The sequence below is a fragment of the Sinocyclocheilus grahami genome, unplaced genomic scaffold (assembly GCF_001515645.1).
Source record: "Sinocyclocheilus grahami isolate Dianchi unplaced genomic scaffold, SAMN03320097.WGS_v1.1 scaffold147.1, whole genome shotgun sequence".
In the NCBI taxonomy this organism is placed as follows: Eukaryota; Metazoa; Chordata; class Actinopteri; order Cypriniformes; family Cyprinidae; genus Sinocyclocheilus; species Sinocyclocheilus grahami.
This window is the reverse complement of record NW_015505326.1, coordinates 1,031,412-1,052,700: the sequence shown is the minus strand read 5'-3', so window position 1 is coordinate 1,052,700 and position 21,289 is coordinate 1,031,412. Positions and strand designations below refer to the sequence as shown.

General features: G+C 38.4%; 1 protein-coding gene across 1 annotated transcript; it reads right to left on the bottom strand.

Moving 5' to 3' along the window:
- Positions 1–5,369: 5,369 nt before the first annotated feature.
- p2ry10 (P2Y receptor family member 10) lies at positions 5,370–8,772 on the bottom strand. Its single transcript, XM_016281179.1, has 3 exons — positions 8,687–8,772; positions 7,426–7,637; positions 5,370–6,653 (listed from the first exon to the last, which is right to left on the bottom strand). Exons 2-3 carry the CDS (start codon positions 7,593–7,595, stop codon positions 5,819–5,821), a joined length of 1,005 nt encoding a protein of 334 aa, XP_016136665.1. The 5' UTR covers positions 7,596–7,637; positions 8,687–8,772; the 3' UTR covers positions 5,370–5,818.
- Positions 8,773–21,289: the final 12,517 nt, after the last annotated feature.

The following is a 21,289-nucleotide window of genomic DNA, read 5'->3' as shown; positions in this document are numbered from 1 at the left end:
GTTGTGAGTTAAATTTTGTGGCCAAGGATTTTATTAGTCTGGTTGACACTTTTGATTGGACTCAAGTGGTGAATAGTCCAAATCATAAACAAGACCATACTTTAGACCTTGTATTGTTACATGGTATTTCAATCTGTGAACTTGAAATCCATGAGTTAGGTTTTTCTGATCACATTCCTGTTACATTTACTTGTTCCCTTCCAAATGAAAATCCGAAGTCTAATCATCTAGTGATGATTTTTCTGTGCATTTCAAGTAGGTTTGTCAAATAATCTTGATTCCCCTTCCAATATTTCAAATGTAGATAAACATCTTATGTTGCTAAACTCTATCTGTAATGACATCCTGAATTCTGTGTCTCCATTGAGAGAAATATGACTAAAATCTAAACCTGAACCTTGATTAACTAGTACCATACAAGAACTTAGGCTGTCCGCCTGTCATAGAGCTGAACGGAAATCTGAGCAGTACAAGACTTGGCTAGTTTTTCTAAGTTTGCTACCTGAACACACACACACACAGACTCGATTCAACAAAGTTAAGTGGTTGAACAAAAACAAACAAAAAAAAAAACTCCATAATTTGTTCTTCGTGGACAAAAGTGGGCACCCATAGGAAATGAATAGGAAATACTATAATTCAGAGCAATTTTTTCTATTTGTCCAATAAAAATCTATAAATCCCACACAATGAAGATCATACATGCACATAAATGAAGGGGTGAACTTTTACAATATTCTCAATGTGGCACACATCAAACACACACACACACACACAGTTAATGTACGGTATGTTGTTAGTTTTATTGTTCATTGTTTATTCTTATCAGTTTGGTTCTGTTTTTTTTTTTTTGAGTAATTGAAATCTGATGTTTTTTTTGTTAGAATAAATGATTACTCTTTCTCTTACTTTGTCTTTTCATTATAGCATGGTCAGATTTGTCTTTAAGCATATTTTGGCATCTTTTTATAGTCTCACCCAACACAAAGGTTTTTGTTTTTTTTAGTAAAGAAATTAACGACATATTCAAGAGATGACTTTGGGTTTTTGTAACAAAAAAATAAGGACAAAAAGGATAAAACTGTGGGACATATGAGTAGGGTAAAAATATAAGAATTAAATCAACCCAAAATGTATTGGTTATACTACAATCACAAAATAAATGGGCAGATGCTTCTTCAACAAGACCACAGAATTAATTTTTATCAATATCAATTATTTACAGATAGATGAATTGAACATGTCACTCATATCTTTTGCTTTTAAGTTGTTGTGCTTGTTATTACATCGTAGGCCACATGATAATGTCAACATGGCAGATGATGTCTGGATCACATTCATACTTAACACATTCAGGCTATATAGTATGTACTCTTTTAGTGCTCGTTTAAGTAAGTATTTATTGAAAGCTGATTGGTTTATTTTCACATCAGCAGCCAATGAGCTTCCTGCTTAACATTCAAATACTTGGCTAGTGCTTGCTGTAACAGTTGCAGCACGCTTCAGAAGGCATCTGAAATCAACATTTGAGATAAGTGAACATTATTTTACATCATTTCTGTTACATGTTCCCTGTGTGTCCGTTCTGCCCCTGTCTTACCCTCAATAGTTGCCAAAGCCACTCATTGGACCCTTTTGTTCTCCTGTGTATAAATAGCCCTTGTGTTTCCCTTATGCCTTGTCAGTTGTTCTATGTATGTATGTTCGTGTTTTGGTTCTTTGTTCATTGTTCCTTTGTTCTTGTTTTGTCATTGAAACTACCTGCATTTAGATCCACATTCCCTGCCTGCTTGCTTTACCTTCTCTATGTTACAGAACAACTGACCGTCAACTATGGATCTAGCAGGTATGCGGCTTCTTCTCCTGCACCAGGGTGAGCGTTCCATAGAGAACCACACCCGTGAGTTTTTGGACTTGGCATACCACACTCACTTTCCAGACAGTTCACTATTTACCTTCTTCCGTACTGGACTCAATTAACCCTTAAAATCACAACTACTCAGTTATGGTCTTTGAGGGACCTTCTGCGAGTTTGTGGATCTCACTCTCCAACTCCGTGGATCTTCCTTCACTGTGGGGGAGGTGGAGGAAGATTCCAACATGGTTGTTCCAGAACCCCTTAAACATTTTTAGGGGACAGCCATATTCGATAATAAAGGCCTGACAATTGGTTGCATATCCATTCCTCCTTCACATTGGTGTAGGAGTGGTGTTCGCCATTTGAAAGACGTTTATAATGATTCTGGTTTGTGCTATTTTCAAGATATTGCAAACTCATTTAATTTGCGAGCCTCCTCATTTTTTTTTTATTTACAGCTCAGATCGGCCTTCAAAGCATATGGTGTACCTTGGCAACAGCTTTTGTGTGTACACCCAAAAGAATTGAGTATTGCTCAAGGAAATAAGAGGCCTGGTGTCCATATTATATAATTTTATTGTGTACTCTTATGCTAAACTACCTTTAGATAGGCTATGGAGACGTGATTGCCCGCATTTGGATCAAGATTTTACTTGGGAGGATGTTTGGGTAAATATAAAGGAGGCCTCTCGTAATCCTGACCACCAGCAGATTCATTTCAACTTTGTACATAGAACATATTTAACCCCTCGCAAGCTCCATTTAATGAACAGATTAACTGACCCAACCTGTACCCTATGTGTTCTGAAAGTTCCCGGTACTTTCTTGCACACCGCCTGTTGCTCAGTTTTGGACTGAAGTAGCATCCAGATTGTCTGATCTGGTTTCAGCAACGGTACCCGTAACGGTGCCTGTTTTGTTACTGAATAAGTTAACAATGTTGGACATTAATAATCAGCATAAGTGCACAGTACTAGCTGGCCTTACAGCTGCTAAAAAGATGATTGCATTGAGATGGAAACCTCCTCATTCACTTTCTGTTAAATGTTGGATTCTTAAATTTTTGGATGTGATTTTTCTAGAACTGTCTGCTTGAGTTAATGGTGTGAATGAAATGACTCTCTGTAGTTGGAACACTGTTGCTGAGTCACTGAAAGCCTGGTTGAGATTATCTCTTTTTTTACCTGATTTAATTTTGTTTGCTCATTAATTTGAGCTCCTGAACTTGAGTAATTCCCCTTTATTATTATTTTTTTTTCTCTATATGTGTATATTGTATATGTATGTGTGTGAATATTTTATTTATATGTTTCTGTATATGCTTGCCATACTGCTTGTTTGGGGGGTATTTTGTTCTATCCTGTCCTGTTATCATTCTTTCCGTGTGTGTGTGGATATATGCATGTCCGCTAATACAGCATTTTAAATTCTTACACTAAGCAGCATGCATATATTGGCTGTATTGTCCATTCCTGTGTCTGCTGCTTTGTTGGCGGGTTATCTCATATATGTTATATTTGCAGCAGCAGAGTTTCTTACATGCTCACAGCAGCAGCAGCACGTCTGTGGATGTACTGGTAGTAGCAAATCTCAGCAGCAGCGTAGCAGATCTGTTCCGCCAAGACTAAACACATTAACACAGTCATGTACATTACCATGCAAAACTCTTAGAGAGTTGTCATGACAGAACTGTATTTACAGTACATTGAAAATGCATACTCCTTTTTTCCCCCAGATATGGCCAAATATGGCTAAATAAGAACAAACTGCAACTTCAGTAGCTCAGATCTAACAACACATTTAACACAGAAGGGTGTGCACATGAAATCATCCAATATTAATCACATTTCATGTAAATTAACTGAATGTGCATTACATATTATTGTAGAGTAACTTCTTATATGTGTAAATATGCATTTCATGACCCCTTTAAAACTGACTGGAAAAGCAACTGAACAAATTATAATAAGTCAATGTTTACTAAACGTGACTTAAAGAGGGCTGTGATATCAAGACAACCCAGCAATACTGACACACTGAAACAGATTTGTGGGGAGGGAATGTCAAAAAATTTTTGAAATTCTTATAAGCAGTTAACAGAAAACCGAAAATTCAGAAAATGGATGTACAAGTTAATAAATTCAAGGGATTTCTTACTTTTTCCACCCTGTACTGTGAATGGTTATTCAACGTACTCAGTTAAATTCAAAAGATAAAACTGTTTGTGTTTTATTAACCCAATTTTTGAGTTAATAAAACACAAACTCATTGTTTTATGAACAATCAATGCAGAAATCCAGATCATTTCACAGCTTTCACAATCATTCTTGTTATCCTCACACTGTACTGTTTGAAGTTTGCAGCTGTTTAAGTAAAATGTTAGGTTAAAGTATTTGTAAGTTTGGAGCTCTGAGATATGGATAGTTCACTCCAAAATGACAATTCCTAATAACTAATTACTCACCCTCGTGTCATTCAAAACCATTATTTTCTTTTCTTTTTTCATGGAGCACAAATGGAAATGTTTTGTGAATGTTCTTGTTATTCTTTTCCATATAAATTGCAAATTGAACTGAATAATAAAGATGAATTCAATACACAGATGCGTATAACAATCCCATAGCTGCCTGTTTGTATAAATGAGGGAGAAACATTGAAACCTCTTGCTGTTGAATGATTTTTTATTAAAGTGTAGATTACAATTAAAAGTATTAAACTGAGCATCATTAAACATACTTAATCTCATTTACTAAACATTAGCATACTGTACATATTTAATCTACTTTGTTTTGAGTACAATACAATAATACAAAAGCAAATGTAAACAACAGTTACACATAAACGGCATGAAAACAGAATCTCAATTTTAATGTTGCTTTTGGAAGTTTTGGTTTGTCCCTTCTCAGCCTCAGATGTCCACAGATCTGTGACTTTGCAGTTGTGTTGATTTCCTTTTGTGTTTAATCTTATTCTAGACTTCGTGTTTAGTTGGCCCAGTCAGTTCAGCTAAAGCTTAGTTGAGTTTTGCATTTTCACTCCTATCAGTTTGTTCTGTTGAGAGAGACACTCATCTGAGAGACATTCATCCTGCGTCTGCATTATACAAAAATGTCTCTGTCATGCAGTCAGTCAAAAGTTTATTTTTTCTTCCATTTATATTAATCTGTCTTTGACAGCTGTCATTGTTAAACAAATACTTCAACTATGCCATGAAAGGCCGTGGTTTTGGTCAAAACAATACTTGCTGGACATAACGTTTCAGTTTATACTGTAAACTTTATATTTTCTCTTTTAGTTCAAGCAATGTATAGCACATAATCTATTAGCCTCAGCCTCAGACGTCATGCACACACACTGTTGGCTGAACGTCAGATGCATACGGCACACAAAATCAGAAACACTTCGGGAGTTTCGAAGTTGTCATCGGATTGGTTGAATTATACAGGAATTCTGGGAGACGTACGTGTCGCATTCTTTAATGTTAAAAAATCCTGGAAACAAAGATGCCGTGACGCCAAACCCCCTCACGAAAGAAGAAAACCGTCGTGTTTACAACTGTGATCATCAGGATCAACTGAACGCCGGATTTTCAAAAGTGTGTGGAATATTTAAAGTTCGCAGCATAGAATCTTTAAAATACGTCCAAGAGTTTTACACACACCGGTCTGTTATTGTAGGGACATTTCAATGCCCCTAAAAATGACGCGGCACAAAACCAAACCTGATTAGTTGCTTTATCTGGCATTCATATGGCCTCTTGGGCGGGCCTTGCCATTCAAAGTGGCCACGGTTCCCAGACCTTCTGTTATCAGTCTGAAGCTCTGGCTACACGAGACTAATAATGGCTTTAGTTTGTACACTGTCTGAAGGCAAGATTTGTACACTCCATGACTTTAATGTTTATGGCACATTTATGGTTCCTTATCATAATGCTCTGTTGATGAATTGCATGCACATGACTCATTCCCTATAGGAAGATGTGCTCTCCATGCTCATCAGACGGCCCCTGAGCACAGAGCTGCTGTGCTGGGACAGCTGCTGCTTGAACTCTGTGGTCAGGAAGTAGTAGATGAGAGGGTTGAGGCAGCAGTTCAGGCTTGCTATGCAGAGAGAGATGGGGTGGAAGTGTCGGATGGCCTGACTCGCTGCACAGTTTGTTATAATGTTTTGGGTTACCATCAGGTACAGCAGGAAGTTGATGTGGTAGGGGACGAAACAGAAGAGGAAGACCCCTGTGCACACCCTAACCATGCGCAAGGCCTTTCTCGTGCTACCTGTGGACTGCTGCTTTTGGTTCCTCTGTCTCAAGGAGTTCACTATTAAGTACGTACAGAAACCAATGATAATTAACGGACCGAGAAATCCCAAGACTTCAGCAGCAACCATCATGGAAACGGCCGAGCGTACATCCAGCTTGCGCATGGGCAGGTCTTTGAAGCAGGTTGTGTTGTCATTTCCAGAATTTGATTTGCTCCTCATTAAAATGAAGGGCGAGCAGCAGAGCCCCACCACCACCCAGACTGCGCTACTGATGCAGATGTCATAGCGTGACTTCCAGTTCCTGGCACAGAACGGCCGCAGGAGAAAAGCACAGCGCTGAATGCTGATGCAGACCAGAAATGCGATGCTAGCGTACATGTTAAGGTATTTCAGGTAAAAACACAGCATACATAACATGTTGCCGAAAGGCCAGACATTTTGGATGTAGTAGTGAATTCGAAGCGGCAGCGACAGCACGTGAGCCAGGTCAGCTATGGTCAGGTTAATCATGAAGATGATGGCTTTGGTCTTTTTGCTGTGAATCGAAGAAAATCCGTAGCATTAGAAGAAACCTGCAACTCTAAACAGGCCTCATGAAATACTTCTAAGAAAACCAGACTCTCCTGAAATATTGATCAAGACTAAAACAATTACAATTAACTGAATTAAGGTATTTGGTTACATTTTATTTCGATAGTCCACTTTAGACATTCTACTAACTATAAGTAACTTTGAAACTACTTGTGAACTACATGTCAACTAATTCTCATTAATTTGCAACTACATGTCTACTAACTCTCAGAGTAGACTGTTAGGGTAGGTTTAGGGTTAGTAGAATAAGTTGACAAAGAAAGTGTTAGAAGATATCAAGCAGACAGTCTACTAATATTCTACTAACTGCTAGTTGACATGTAGTTGCAAAGTTACTTATTGTTAATAGAATGTCTAAAGTGGACTGTCGAAATAAAGTGTTACCAGGTATTGTGTTAATGGCAAAATATTACTGATTTAATAGGAAATGATGTAGTGACTTTTTTTTATATTACCAGCAGGCCTGTCAACTTATGTTTTAAATCTGTCAAAATGTTCAAAAGCTATTGCACCACCTCTGAACAGAGTGACTAGGAAATAATGATAATGTACACCAACATAATGAACAAACTGTGTAAAAAGATCATTAAATATACAGTATGTCTTCAGCACAGGGGCTGTTTCCAGTATATAAAAAAGTATAATAATAATAATAAAGGTTCTCCAACAGATGCTATAATGACCATTAGACGTTATATTAACCAAGAAATGCTGACCTTATGAATCGAAACAGCACCCAAAGAGCCAGGCTGTTGCTCAGCAGGCCTGGGATGAATATAATCAGGTAAACGTATGTGTAGAGCTGGTTCATAGTTGTTTCCCATTCAGTCATGTGAGTGGAACAGGAGCAGTTCACCACTAGACACGATGTGTTCACAAACGTCATGGTGGTACTGCGATTTCATTTACAGTAGACAGCAGAAAAGCACTGTGGAAGGAAATGAAGACAACTTTAAAATACAAATTCCAATTAATTCTATGGAGTAATTGCTGCAATATTTGGTATTTTCTCATAGATACATTTGCAATTGCCCCAAAAAGTATTTAGATACTTCAGGAACACATGAATGTTTTTATTGCATTGGATAATAAAAATATCAAAGCAACTGTCACTTATTCTAGAGAAAATAGGTAAACATTTTTATATAAAAATACTTTATATTTATAAATTTTATAAATATAAATATAAAACTCGTGTTGGTCCGCAGATATATATATATCTTTTATGTGAAAACTTATATTCACCTGCGGACCAGCATGAGTTTTATATTTGTCAACTCCCTTCCTGTGTAAGCATGAAGGAAGTGTTTGTGTAACGGCTGTGGGTTACATAGTTTACTCCCCAAAATGTGCCTCTTTGTGTGCTCTTGTCTCATATTTTGAACTTTTTTCCACATTGAATGGATCTGCAACCCAGCATTTGGATTTGACAGTGATTTTAATATATATATATATATATTACAACATTTTGGTCTTTAGAATCAGTATCTCATGTAAAGCTGGGTGTGCTGTAAAACTGAAAGCACATGCTGAACTAATGGAGGAACTCGGGTTTCACAAGTATGCAAATATTCAAATTCATTGCTCCCTTTTGGTGTGAGCCATTTTATTTCTTGCTGTGAAATAAGAAATGTGTTGCAAACTCTACCACTAAGATGTTTAAGCAATTGTCCTTCAATCATTCTGTGGCTCTATTTCGTTTCTTCTTCCACCACATAGGGCAGACATAATACAATGATGATTTGACTTTGAAAAGAGCTTTTTTTAACCTTTAATTAAACTTTGTGAAATACAATTAATCAAATACAAGGACAACAACAGCACATTTAAATTTGTACCCGTTTTTCCCCTCTAAGATGAAAACGTAATGCACATTATCATTTGTTTGCTTGCATATTTGCTTAATCCAGGCATGTCTCAAGTGTGGCTAGAAAGGAAGAATGATCTGTTATTGCTGTGCGATGCGGTTGGTCCTACCTGTTTGACTGAGCTGAAGTCTGCATGTACGGTATTTTTGGTGCTTTCCAGTCCAGCATGCACAGAATGCAACCTGCTGCAGCAGGAGGAAGTTATCTGAATGTGACGTGCCCTATAATTGCTATGTTATTCTTCAGCTACACCAGAAGTATAAACAACCTGTGACGTCTCAGGAAAGTGAAAATGATTCATATCTCTGATGCAGGGGATGTCTGATGTTTTTGTTAGTCAGTCAGTTAGTTCTGAAGTGACATAGCGTGATGAGGGCTGCAAATGACCCTACATACTCCAGTGTCTGTACTGATAATCTAAATTACAACTGAAATTGCAGACAAACAAATAGTAACTTTTATTGTTTGTTTGTTTCTAATTACATTAAATGGTTACAAATTTGGCAGACACTGTTAACCAAATTAAAGTTCATGCAAGGCATAAGTGTTCTCTAAGAACTGAATCCTGGACCTTGACCTGATTAGTTCCATGCTCAAGCTAAGGGACATGATTAGTTTAAACAGGCATAATTTGTTATCTTTCACTATATTGCTATGATTACAGATGGGACGTCTTGCAGCATGTGTCATCATGTAACCAAACCAAAAAGATCCCATCTGAAGACAAAATCTCTGAAGCCACACTATGAAGAGTTCCTAACCGCTATTTCCTTTGGCCTTATAACACCTACGACATATACTTAAAATCACTCATATTTGCTCCAGTTGTTATCATTTGTAAATTGCCTTTGAATGTTCTTCAGAAGCTCAACTGTCTTTCTGTAAATCTTTCTGATAACAGGCCTATAATGTTAATTTAAAAGGAGTTAAGTAATGTGACATAGCCATAGTGTAAATGCACTTGGCATGTATTAGTTCCTCGCACATGTCAATCTTGGCTTTCTTTTCTTGTTGTAAGTCACATCAAATGGTATGATCCAATCTGTGAATCATTAAAATGAACCCCTACAAAGATCAAAAATGTCTTTGACAAAAGTGTATGCAACACAGCATAAAGCATTATTTAGCACTGCTTCATTAAATATTTAACTTTCATTTATTAAATGCATAGTAGAACTGGGTGAAAGTCATCATAAGTACTAATATAAATACTTTAACCCCTTGCCAAGACAAAACCTTTCAGGATACTGAATGGCTGACTTCCTGTTAGGTGAATCTAATGACTGCAACTCTGAAAGTTTTCCGGTTCTAAGAGAACAATATATTTACTGAGTTTGGTGACTGCAGGTAAAACTGACCCCATTTTATTTACCACATACCACATACCAAAAATAAAACAGATCCACTTGCGTTGACTGCTGTCATAAAAGAAAAACATGTAAAGGTGGTTCAGCTACACTTTAAAATAAAGGTGTTTCACGATGCCATAGAAGAACCTTTTTGTCTAAATGGTTCAATAAAGAACCTTTAACATCTGAAGAACCTTTCTGTTTCACAAAAAGTTCTTTGTGGTGAAAAAAGTTTCTTCAGATAACAAAAAGGTAAGAAAGAGATGGTTCTTTAAAGAACCTTTGACTGAATGGTTCTTTGTGGAACCAAAAATGGTTCTTCTATGACATCGCTTGAAGAACCTTTTGAAGCACCTTTATTTGTAAGAGTGTATATAAATATTTGCTTGATGATAATTTTAACTTTGAGGTAAACACTGATGTTATTTGAAGAAAAGATCTTCAGCATATGCATTTTCTTAGAAAATCTAATAGTTTTTATATAAATGTCTCTTTTATTAAAATGTTGTATACAATTATTTTATTGAATCCATACAGAAACAGAGTTATGAGTAACTGCGATGAGGCCTGTGCACAGAGAGAGCATTAAAAATGGTAACGATGAGGGAGATCCTCTTCTGACAGCCTTCGATCACTACTCCATCTAATATGGCAAAACCGCAATGCAGTGAAATAGTGCAGTGTATTGGAAGGACTGGTTTAAAAAAGGCCTAAAAACAATCAATGATAAATACGGGCACAGTGCACCTTATTCATTTCAGGAGTTGAAAGACAAGTTCAAATTACTGGATAAAGGGGATTTTTGGAAATATCTCCAATTAAATAGCAGTATAAAATCTGTTGGATATAAGCCAGGAGGAGAAGAAAGTGACTTAATACAATTTTTTAAACTCTCAAGTTCAGTACAAACATCCTCTTTTTTTATAGAATGGCTGTAAACAAATTGTATGGGAAAAGTAACAATTTAAGAATAATATGAGAGAAAGATTTGGATGTGGAATTTGAAGAGGGAGGCCATAATGTCTTGTGTAGGGGGGGCGATGAAGGATATTAGAAGCAAACTCATACACTACAAAATAATTCATCGATATTATTGGACACCAATAAGACTTTATAAGTTAGGTTTAATGCAGGGTAATCTTTGTTGGAAATGTGGGACTGTCATTTGGTGGCTTCATTCTCGCCAAGAGTCATTCAGACCATTGAAAAGTGGATGGAGCAGCCTATACCTTGCTCTCCAAGATTTTGTCTTCTTGGAGACATAACTGTTCTACAGAAGGAAATATCTAAAGTGCAGGCTGGTCTAGCTTTTGCTGGATGCATTACGGCTGTGAAATTGGAAGAACTCAGACACTCCGTCTTTCAAGGATTGGATTGAGTTTATGACTTCTAATGCATCATATGAACAAATGCTGGCAAAACTTGGAGATGGGTTGGCTTTCTGAATTATTTGGAAAACAAGTAGAATCCTAGCTATATAAGTGTAATAATAAGTATTACACTTATTATTCTGGTTAGAAAATTTTCCGTCTTTGATCGGCGCTGCAGCCGCCTTACGATCACATGTGCCATCAAAGTACTGCGAGAGCAAAACGAGACCAGCCGCCGAGGTCAGGCGCTGCAGTTGCTCAAAATCGGCTGTGAAAGCCTTGATAACGACACTGTTTATTCTCATTGGTCAGATTCTGCAATGACAAAGATGACATGCAGCGTATTTTTCTTAAACAAGTTCCTGTATTTAACCAATATTGAAAATCGCATGGTCTGCCATAAATAACGTTGGTTCAGCACACTACAGAAAGCACGAAGTGTACGACTGGAAGATCTCGCCAGCCGGTGGCAGGCTAGTGTAGTTCATCTTGAACAAGCCTATTGTATTGCAGGCGTCTTTTGTAATCTTGTGTAGCCCAACCACACATTGGTGTGCGGAGTTAGTGTAAATAGCCTCTGCCAACCTCGGCTATTTGCACTTAGTGTCTATAGACCAATTTGGTGTGATGACATTTTTGTGGGCGGAGCCTATCTGGTGGCAGAAAATGACAGTTTTAAAGTAGCAGTCTACAGAAGCCATGGCATAAAAGAAAAATAAAAGGTAATTTTTAGTTTATATTTCAAAATTCTGACTTTTTTTCTCACAATTCTGAGATTATATTTTACAATTCTGATAAGAAAAATCAACTCGTCATTCTCTCTTTTTCCCTCGGCTCAGAATCATGAGTTTATTATCCCAAACTTTCCCCCCAAAGAATTGCCAAACTTGCAATTGTTGAGTTAAATTGAGTTATAATGTCTGAACTAGGAGATATAAACTTGCATTTGCGAGAAAAAAAGTCAGAATTGTGAGATAAAATAGGTAAATGTTATAGTTTTAAATATTTGACTATTTCATGCTGTAACTGTAGGGTTAATACAATGTCCCCTATGAACTGCATATGTGAATATTATATAGACCTATTGTTTAAATCAAATTTATGCTTTAAAAGTAGGGTAATCATAGCAAGTTTCATCCATAGTCTGTGCGTTTAAACATCTGTGTTTAGCTTCAAGTGGCGTCATTCTGATTCTGACATCCAAAGGCACAACAATAAATTTTCTTCTCTTATTCCATGGATTTTACCCATTTTCCTCAACTTGTTCTCAGTGTTTTTCTGCCACCACAATGTGCGCGCAGCTGCAAGTGATGTAACTGTGGTGTCTGGTCCAAATTGGTCTATAGACACTCCATTAAAACATTAAAGGCATGATCGCCTGCAATAGTTAGGTTAAATGATGCTGCTTTTCATGTTAATGAAATGCACAGATTCTGTAACGAACAGTCAGAGGCATGCGGATCCATTTGCAGCTTTATTCGAATCAAAGGCAGAGTGAAACAGGCGGTAATCAGTCAACAGCGTCACGAACAGCAGGGGTAATCCAGGAGAATAAACAGTAACAGAGCGAGGGTCAGGGCAGGCAGCAGAGAATCACACTAGTAAGAACAGTCCGAGGTAATACACAAGAGATGACAAGACTGGGAATAAACGCTCAGAAATGTAGCCGGGGCAATACAAGACTTCGCAAACACTGAGACTCTGGGAGCTGCTTAAATAGGGAAGCTAAGGGTAAACACCTGTGCCAGTAATCAATCCCAGGTACGGGGTGTATGGGAAATGCAGTCCATGAACGTTAGTACTCGGGAGAGGGTGCCCTCCGGAGGCCGTCGGAGAGAGCCACAGAGGCCTGATTCGTGACAGATTCAGTATACCGACACATATCTGGGGTTTCACCTAAACATTTATCTTGACTCCAAACATTACTGACTGTTTTTAAGTCAAGTTAATTTTGAGATAACTATCTGTATTTGACCATTCAAGCGTTATAAACCGTGGAAGAGAACAGAACTGTATTCAGTCTGAGAGAGATGCAGCTTTCTGTGTCTATTGTGCTTCACTCATTTCAACACCACGCGTATATTTATTCCTCATCCATTTCTTTATCAAAGTGTCAATAACTTTAAGTAGTACTGTGCTATGAGGATATTGCGCTACAATAGCCACTTCATATCATCGCCACAACATGGTCATATATTGCCTCAGCCCTAGCTAACGTTAAAGGGTTAGCTCACCCAAAAATGAAAATTAGCCCATAAATTACTCACCCTCAAGTCATCCTAGGTGTATGACTTTCTTCTTTCAGACGAATCCAGTCGGAGTTATATAAAAAATTGTCTTTGATCTTTCAAGCTGTTTCATGGCACTCAGCAGGTGTTGCATGCATCAGTCCAAAAGCAGTTAAATAAAAAGCGCCCATCCATAAAAAAACCAGTGTCTCACACTGCTCTGGGGGGTGAACAAAGGCCTCCTGTAGCGAATCAATGCGTTTTTTGTAAGAACAATATCCATATTCAAAACGTAATAATCACTTTAATCTAGCTTGCGCTCACTGTTATAAACGGAAGCAGCTCCGGGCGGATGACGTATGAGTTCAGCTTGTTAGTTATTCCTCTGTTCACCGTAACACTTATTTAAAAATACTGCCATAATTGCATACAAGTTTCAAAATTTGTCTACAGAGTTTTATTTAACAGCATATAGATATTTCAAGCTGTTGATCATTATAGCATTCGTTATAGCATTCTGCAGTAGATCCTTATAGCATTCGTGATATGAAACAGTGTAAACCGAAAATGCTGAACTTCTCACCATAGAAAGTGAGAGTCTGTATTTTAGTTATTCATAAGTAAAGACAATGTATGTATTGGCCCTAAGCCAGAGCAATGTTCCATCGTGAACATTGTTGTCCTTGCTGTCTGATTCAACAATAATTGAGCAGTTTGATAATGCATGTATTGTCATTCATTTCAACACTAGGCTTGCAGCAAGATGATGGCTTAGTCCTGTCACATCACAGCATGGTGTTTCCATAATACAAAGACATGCACATTTGACAAAGTGAGGATTCTAAATTGTCCATATTTGACATATTGCATGCTGGCAGGGCCGGACTGGGACGTAATTTCAGGCCGGGAAATCTCACACTCATCCAGGCTACACAGAAAAAAAGGGGTCAACATTTTTGGAGTACAACAGCTTGACACTGTAGCAGTACTCTTAAAAGGACATCTTTGTTCCTTTTTTACTCCTAATAGATACATATTAGTAGCTTAGAGTAGTAATTCATACCCTTAAGGTACTAATTTGTAGGCCTACCTATTAGCGATAAAAAATGAACAAATATGTCCTTTTAAAGGGATAGTTCACCCAAAAATGAAAATGTGATGTTTATCTGCTTATACCCAGGGCATCCAAGATGTAGGTCACTTTGTTTCATCAGTAGAACACAAACGAAGATTTTTAAGTCAAACCGTTGCACTCTGTCAGTCTTATAAAGCAAATGAATGGGAATCATGGCTTTGAGAGTCAAAAAACATACACAAACAAAACCAAATTAATCCTTGCGGCTCGTGACGATACATTGATGTGTAAATACATGAAACGATTGGTCTGTGCAAGAAACTGAACAGTATTCATATCGTTTTTTACCTCTGATTCACTGCAATGTCTGAACTGTCTGAACTGTCCTGAGCGCATTCAACAGCCGATGCGTGACCGTCTTCTTCTTCTTGCTTTATGGCGTATCGCAGACTTATAAGTGCATTACTGCCACCTATCTCTCAAATGGACCATTGACACTCTATCTCCAATTCTCCAGGTGCTCCCGATGGCCAGTCCGGGCCTGCATGCTGGGATGCATTCCAGTACTTTCAGACCCTTTTCTACATGTTCTGCTTTTTTCTAGTATTCAATTGTCTCTAGGCAGGGTTCCAAACTCCAAATACCTGCACAATCTGATCAGATAACATAAAAAATACTTTAAGATGGTTGTATGCCATAAAAGTGTATTTGTTAAAGTTGATTGGTTTTTGGGGAGTTTGAGCTTGTAAAAAAAATATGTGTGCTTTTCTCATCTCTATTCACTATATTCTATGTAAAGCAGTTTGGATCAGATGTGTGGGCAAAGGCCTGTAAGTTCCAAACTGGAGAGCAGTGCAGCTTTGTACTCTTTAAAAGCAGATAGGCTTTGTTTTATGTAATGAAAACAGTTTACAATAGTTGTGCTCAGAATGACAGAGTTTGAATGTAAAATTACACCTAAATATAAAACTAATAAGATTTACTTTAAAATTACAAAGAAGAACATGAAATTGTTAGTATAGACAAACCTTTAATACAACGAGTCACATATTTAATTACAGATTATCTTTGTAATTTTATGTGGCAGTCTGCTGTCAAAAGCTTAACACAGCGCCAATTATGGCAATGAATAGACTATGCCACCCTGGAAATTGGCCGGGGACCCACAGGTACACCAAGTACAAAAGTGCATAGTGGCTAAAACAGACACCAGACAACGATGAAACGTTTCAAAAAAACGTTCAGGAAAATACAAAACTGGTCTCTTTAATATGTAAACATTAAAAGGAATACATCAATCATGAGACATTACATACCCACACAAACACAATTTTACCACTTCAGAACTGGGGAATCCGTCTTGTCTATCCAATAAATACAGCAACCACTCGTGCTCTCTCACAACAGCACCAAAACCCCCATTGTGAACACTGCAGACCGACAGCCGAACCACCACCACACACACAGAGGACTCTGGCTAGTACTGGCACCCCAATTCTGAAGGGAAAAGAAAACAAGATGAGACACAAGCAATCACACACACACATACACAGATGCACTTTCCACATTATGATTTGTCAAAAACACTTATCACTTGCTGCAAAAAGGGATCAGTATGTCACACATTAATGGCGACTGTTCACTAGCTGGTGCTCACTAGCTGTTGGCAGCACAGAGTCATCCTATAAAGTGTCATTCAAGACTACATAACAAAACAAACATGCAAAGCACAAATGCAACTATTTACAAACAAATTTTAAAAAACTAAATAGCAAAAACATTCACAATGAAACACAATAGGAATGACAAACACGTAGCTTCTTGCCACTGTAGTTACCCCACCTCAAGACCTCGGGTCAATAAATGTTCGAAACTACTAAATTTAAAAGTGCCACCACCGGCTGGGAACGCGCTATCGTTCCGGTCGTCAAGGTGATCCTTGTTCATTGAAATTAGATCGTCAATCAATTGGGTTAATGTAATGAGTTCACACTGCACAATTTTCAAACTCGTCAGATCGCCGTTGTTTTCACACTGCGTGACTATCTGGGGTAGCATTCAGTTGCTGCTGTGTTCACATTGCACGATTGATCAGCAACAGGGGGTTACACACTGCATGACTTCACAATAGGAAGAATCGCCGACAGCTCTGTCTGGTCCGCAAACTACATTTCACAACAAAACACACGCGAGAAGTGATAAGAAAATAACGCGAGAACCCGCGTGCATCAGACCGGAGTTCTCCAGCAAGACTGTAATTATTAAAACAAAAAACAAAAAACAAAACACAATCCAATCCGTCCGGAAGCGTTCCGGTTCAGGCATTCATTACCGCATGCAGATAGTAGTAATTCATATGGCTCAAGAATGGTCACAAAGCCTAACAGCGCCCACAAATCCTGCTGCAACACCTCCTGGCCCCTGTGTCACTATTAAAACATAAGAGACTTTAGATTAGTGCTGGGTGATATACCGGTTCATACCGAATACCGGTGTTTATTTTTGTTATGATATTAATTTTTTTAATACCGCAATACCGGTTTAAGTATGTCACTTAAACAACGTTCGGAACGTGACACTGTTTGAAAGGGGTCCCTTTTCACTGTTGCACTGTGGTGAGGGCACAGCTGTATGTGTTACTAAGCGTGAAAATTCTGAAACTGAAGCTGTAGAACTAATAGAACGTGATGACACAGAAGAACTCATCCACAATATCCACATTGACTGCCACAAATATCCACCACCCCCTGCCATCAGCTCCCGCGTCTCACACACACGAGCGCAACTTTAGCACTAGATTGAGCAACTTTCAGACCCTTTTAGTGGATTTTTTCTGTAGAATATTCATACTGACAAACCTAGCGACTTTTTTGTATAAACCTTAGTTTAGTTCAGTTAGAAGATTTGCTTGATCTTATTACTGCGTTCGACACTATAGATTAGTGGTCGCCAATGCGTTGATCGCGATCGACTGGTAGATCTTTATCAGTAGATCCCGAAAATAACAGTAAAATAAGTACAAAAATTTACATTACATTTCTTGAGTTATATTAATGTATCACTAAAGGGAACTGTCTTGAGAAAAGTTTTGATGGCAATAGCATTTTCTTCGTATAAAGCGTAGCTCTGCTTTGTTTACAGCAGTAACCAAGAAAAAAACGCTATATTGCGGTCGGTTCATAAGCAGTGTTGCTTTGGGCTACTTTTTGGGGGAAGTTGTGGCCTAATGGTTAGAGAGTTGGACTTGTAACCCAAAGGTTGCGGGTTCGAGTCTCATACCGGCAGGGATTGTAGGTGGGGGGAGTGAATGTACAGCGCTCTCTCCCACCTTCAATACCACGAATGAGGTGCCCTTGAGCAAGGCACCGAACCCCCAACTGCTCCCCGGGCGCCGCAGCATAAATGGCTGCCCACTGCTCCGGGTGTGTGTTCACGGTGTGTGTGTGTTCACTGCTGTGTGTGCACTTTGGATGGGATAAATGCAGAGCACTAATTCCAAGTATGGGTCACCATACTTGGCCACATGTCACGTCACTTTAACACTGTTGCTTGTTGTTCATGTCCGCGGGTTGAAGCGACCCCAATAACGTGATATTTAGCCCCTGGAATGTGAATTTTACTGGAAGTTCCCCGCCGAAAAATGTGTATTTTACACCCGGAATGCGATTTTTACAGGGGTACCCCCCTCGAAACGCGATTGGACTAGTTTTATTGCGAAAACCTGGCAACCCTGTTCATAAGCGTCACCTGCTGTCAGAGCGTGCGTCTCATTCGGACCTGCTGTTTTTGTTTCATGCAGATGTTTTATGTAGCAAATAAATAAATAACACCTAAAGTCAAACCATTCTGTTCTTGTTTTAAATCCTGAAATTAATCTAGATCAAATAAAAAACAACTGCCCATGCAGATCGTGATTAAAATGCAGTGGTTGCCTCTAATTTCAAATGGCTAGATATTTTTGTTTAAAGCCAGTTTGTTTGTTATAAAGCAAATAGCCAATAAATAAATTTGCTTAAAAATATGTATCAGTATCTGCCAATTTTCTAATTAAAAAAAAAAGAAAGAAAGAAAAAAAGAAAAAAAAATCTGAATTCTGAATCAGCTATGATCGGCGCATCACTAATTAAAATTCAAAGTAAAAGGCCTCAAATTTGAAGTACAATCTGGGATGTCTTTTTTCTATCAATTCTTCAATAGGTAGATCTTGTCTTTCATAAAGGCCGAGGTCAGGGATCTTGGGCCTAAAAAGGTTGGTGACCACTGCTATAGATCATGACATACTCATAGATCAATTACAAAACTATACAGGTATTCAAGGGCAGGCTTTAAGATGGTTTAGATCCTACCTGTCCGATCGCTACCATTTTGTTCATTTAAATGGGGAGTCATCTCAGTTATCACCAGTAAAATATGGAGTGCCACAAGGATCTGTCCTAGGTCCTCTGTGATTTTCAATATACATGTTTCCCCTTGGTAATATTATTAGAAAATATGGGATTAGTTTCCAATGTTATGCTGATGATACTCAACTATATATCTCAACTAGACCAGATGAAACTTCTAAATTATCAAAGCTAACAGAGTGTCAGTGGTCCCATCTTTGTTTCATATGCAAGTTATTTTGCAGTGACAGGAAGTTCCTCCAGATATGACCGTCTATACACTGGACTGGACAGAATCATCCTCTTTAACAGGCAGCCTTTATAAGGCATCAGGATTTCTATGCTGTTCAGACATTTTCTATTGGATTTCATACTGGTATGCAGATAAAATCATTTCTGGCGGCAGCAAGTGTCGGTATTCCTGTTTTAGGACCTAGAATTTTCAGTTTTGAAATTGCTAAGTGTTTTGAGAGGCTCATCAGAGGCTACATATGCGCTGTGCTGCCTGCTTCACTGGATCCACTACAATTTGCATACTGTAGCAACCGTTCCACTGATGATGCTATTGTTTTTACCCTACACACTGCTCTCTCCCACCTGGAAAATAAGAACACTAATGTAAGAATGGTGTTTGTGGACTTCAGTTCAGCATTCAATACCACAGTGCCTGTCAAACTTATTGCAAAGCTCCAGGCTCTGGGCCTAAAAAGATCTCTGTGCAGCTGGATCCTGGACTTCCTGACAGGAACTGGTGCTCCTCAGGGCTGTTTTCTCAGCCCGCTCCTGTACTCCCTGTACACCCACAATTGTCCAGCTACACACAGATCCAACATCATCGTCAAATTTGCTGATAGGCCTGATCACTGACAATGATGAGATGACCTACAGAGAGGAGATGCGCACTCTGACAAAATGGTGTCAGGAGAACCACGTCTCACTCAACATCGACAAGACCAAGGAGCTGGTGGTGGATATCAGGAGACAGAGCAGAAAACATACCCCATCACCATCGACTGGACACTTGTGAAGCGGGTAAACGGCTTTAAGTTCCCCGGCGTTCATATCACATGATTTGTGCACACAGATACAGTGCTGAAGAAGGCACATCAGTAGACCAATCAGAACAGACTGGGTTATTGAACCAATCACCGCAGATTAGCGTCACGCAAAGGAGGGGTTTGGAAAAATGAATCGTTGAGTGAATCGTTTGGGAATTGTTGATCAAATAAGGTAAAAATAAATGCATATTATAAGACAATTAAAGTGTTTTTTGACCTTGCATGCATGTCAACCTGTTGTTGCGGACTCCCAAAACCAAAATATGAGCCTTTCATAATCCATAATAGGGGCACTTTAACATGAATCAACAATATCATGAATAGCACTGCAAATTCTTCCACTCTCAATACCATGACACCCTTGAGCAAGACAAAGAACCCCCAACTGCTCCCCGGGTGCCGCAACAAACATGGCTGCCCATTGCTCTGAGTGTGTGTTCACGGTGTGTGTGTGTGTGTGTGTGTGTTCACTTGGATGGGTGAAATGCAGAGCACAAATTCCGAGTGTGGGTCACCGTACTTGGCCACTCGTCACATCACATATTGTATAAAAAAAGGAAATAGCATGACATGAACCATTCCATACACTATGCAATCAAACAGTCTAAAGTAAAGTAAAGTACACAGTCACACCACTGAAAGCAGCAAGAAGAGGAACAAAGAAAAACTGCTCTACTAAAGCAACCCTTATTAAAGGCCACTAGTCACTTTAGAGCAGGAGTCTCCAACACTTCTCAGAGAGAGCTGCTGTGCTCCAACCCTAATCAAGCACACCTAACGCAGCTAAATAAGGTATTCAGAGTTACTTGAAAATTACAGGCAGGTGTATTGGAACTGAATACTGGAGAGATACTAGAAATCTCCATATTTTGTTTACATATCTTTAGTCTTTTTGAGTGTTATTTTCTTTATTTGTTTCTGTAAGCTTTTCAGAATCTCAAGGCCTGCATTTCTTTGTTAATTGTGATATTAAGTTTAGTGTCTGGTAGTAAAGCAGTATTAAAGCACACCACCACCAGACATTTCTAGCAGTTACTCCTCCGTCACAGGAAACAGGAAACTATTTTTTCTGTTTCCTAATAACAATTCTGTTATTTTCTGAAAAAAGTAAAAAATAAATAAAAGTAATAATCAAGCATCGCGTTAGTTCAGGCAGGCCACGTCAGTCAAGCTTGCATGAGCTGACACTGAGCTGTTCCTGACGTGTACCAATCCAGTTTTGACACCTATCACAATGGTCTATTTAAATC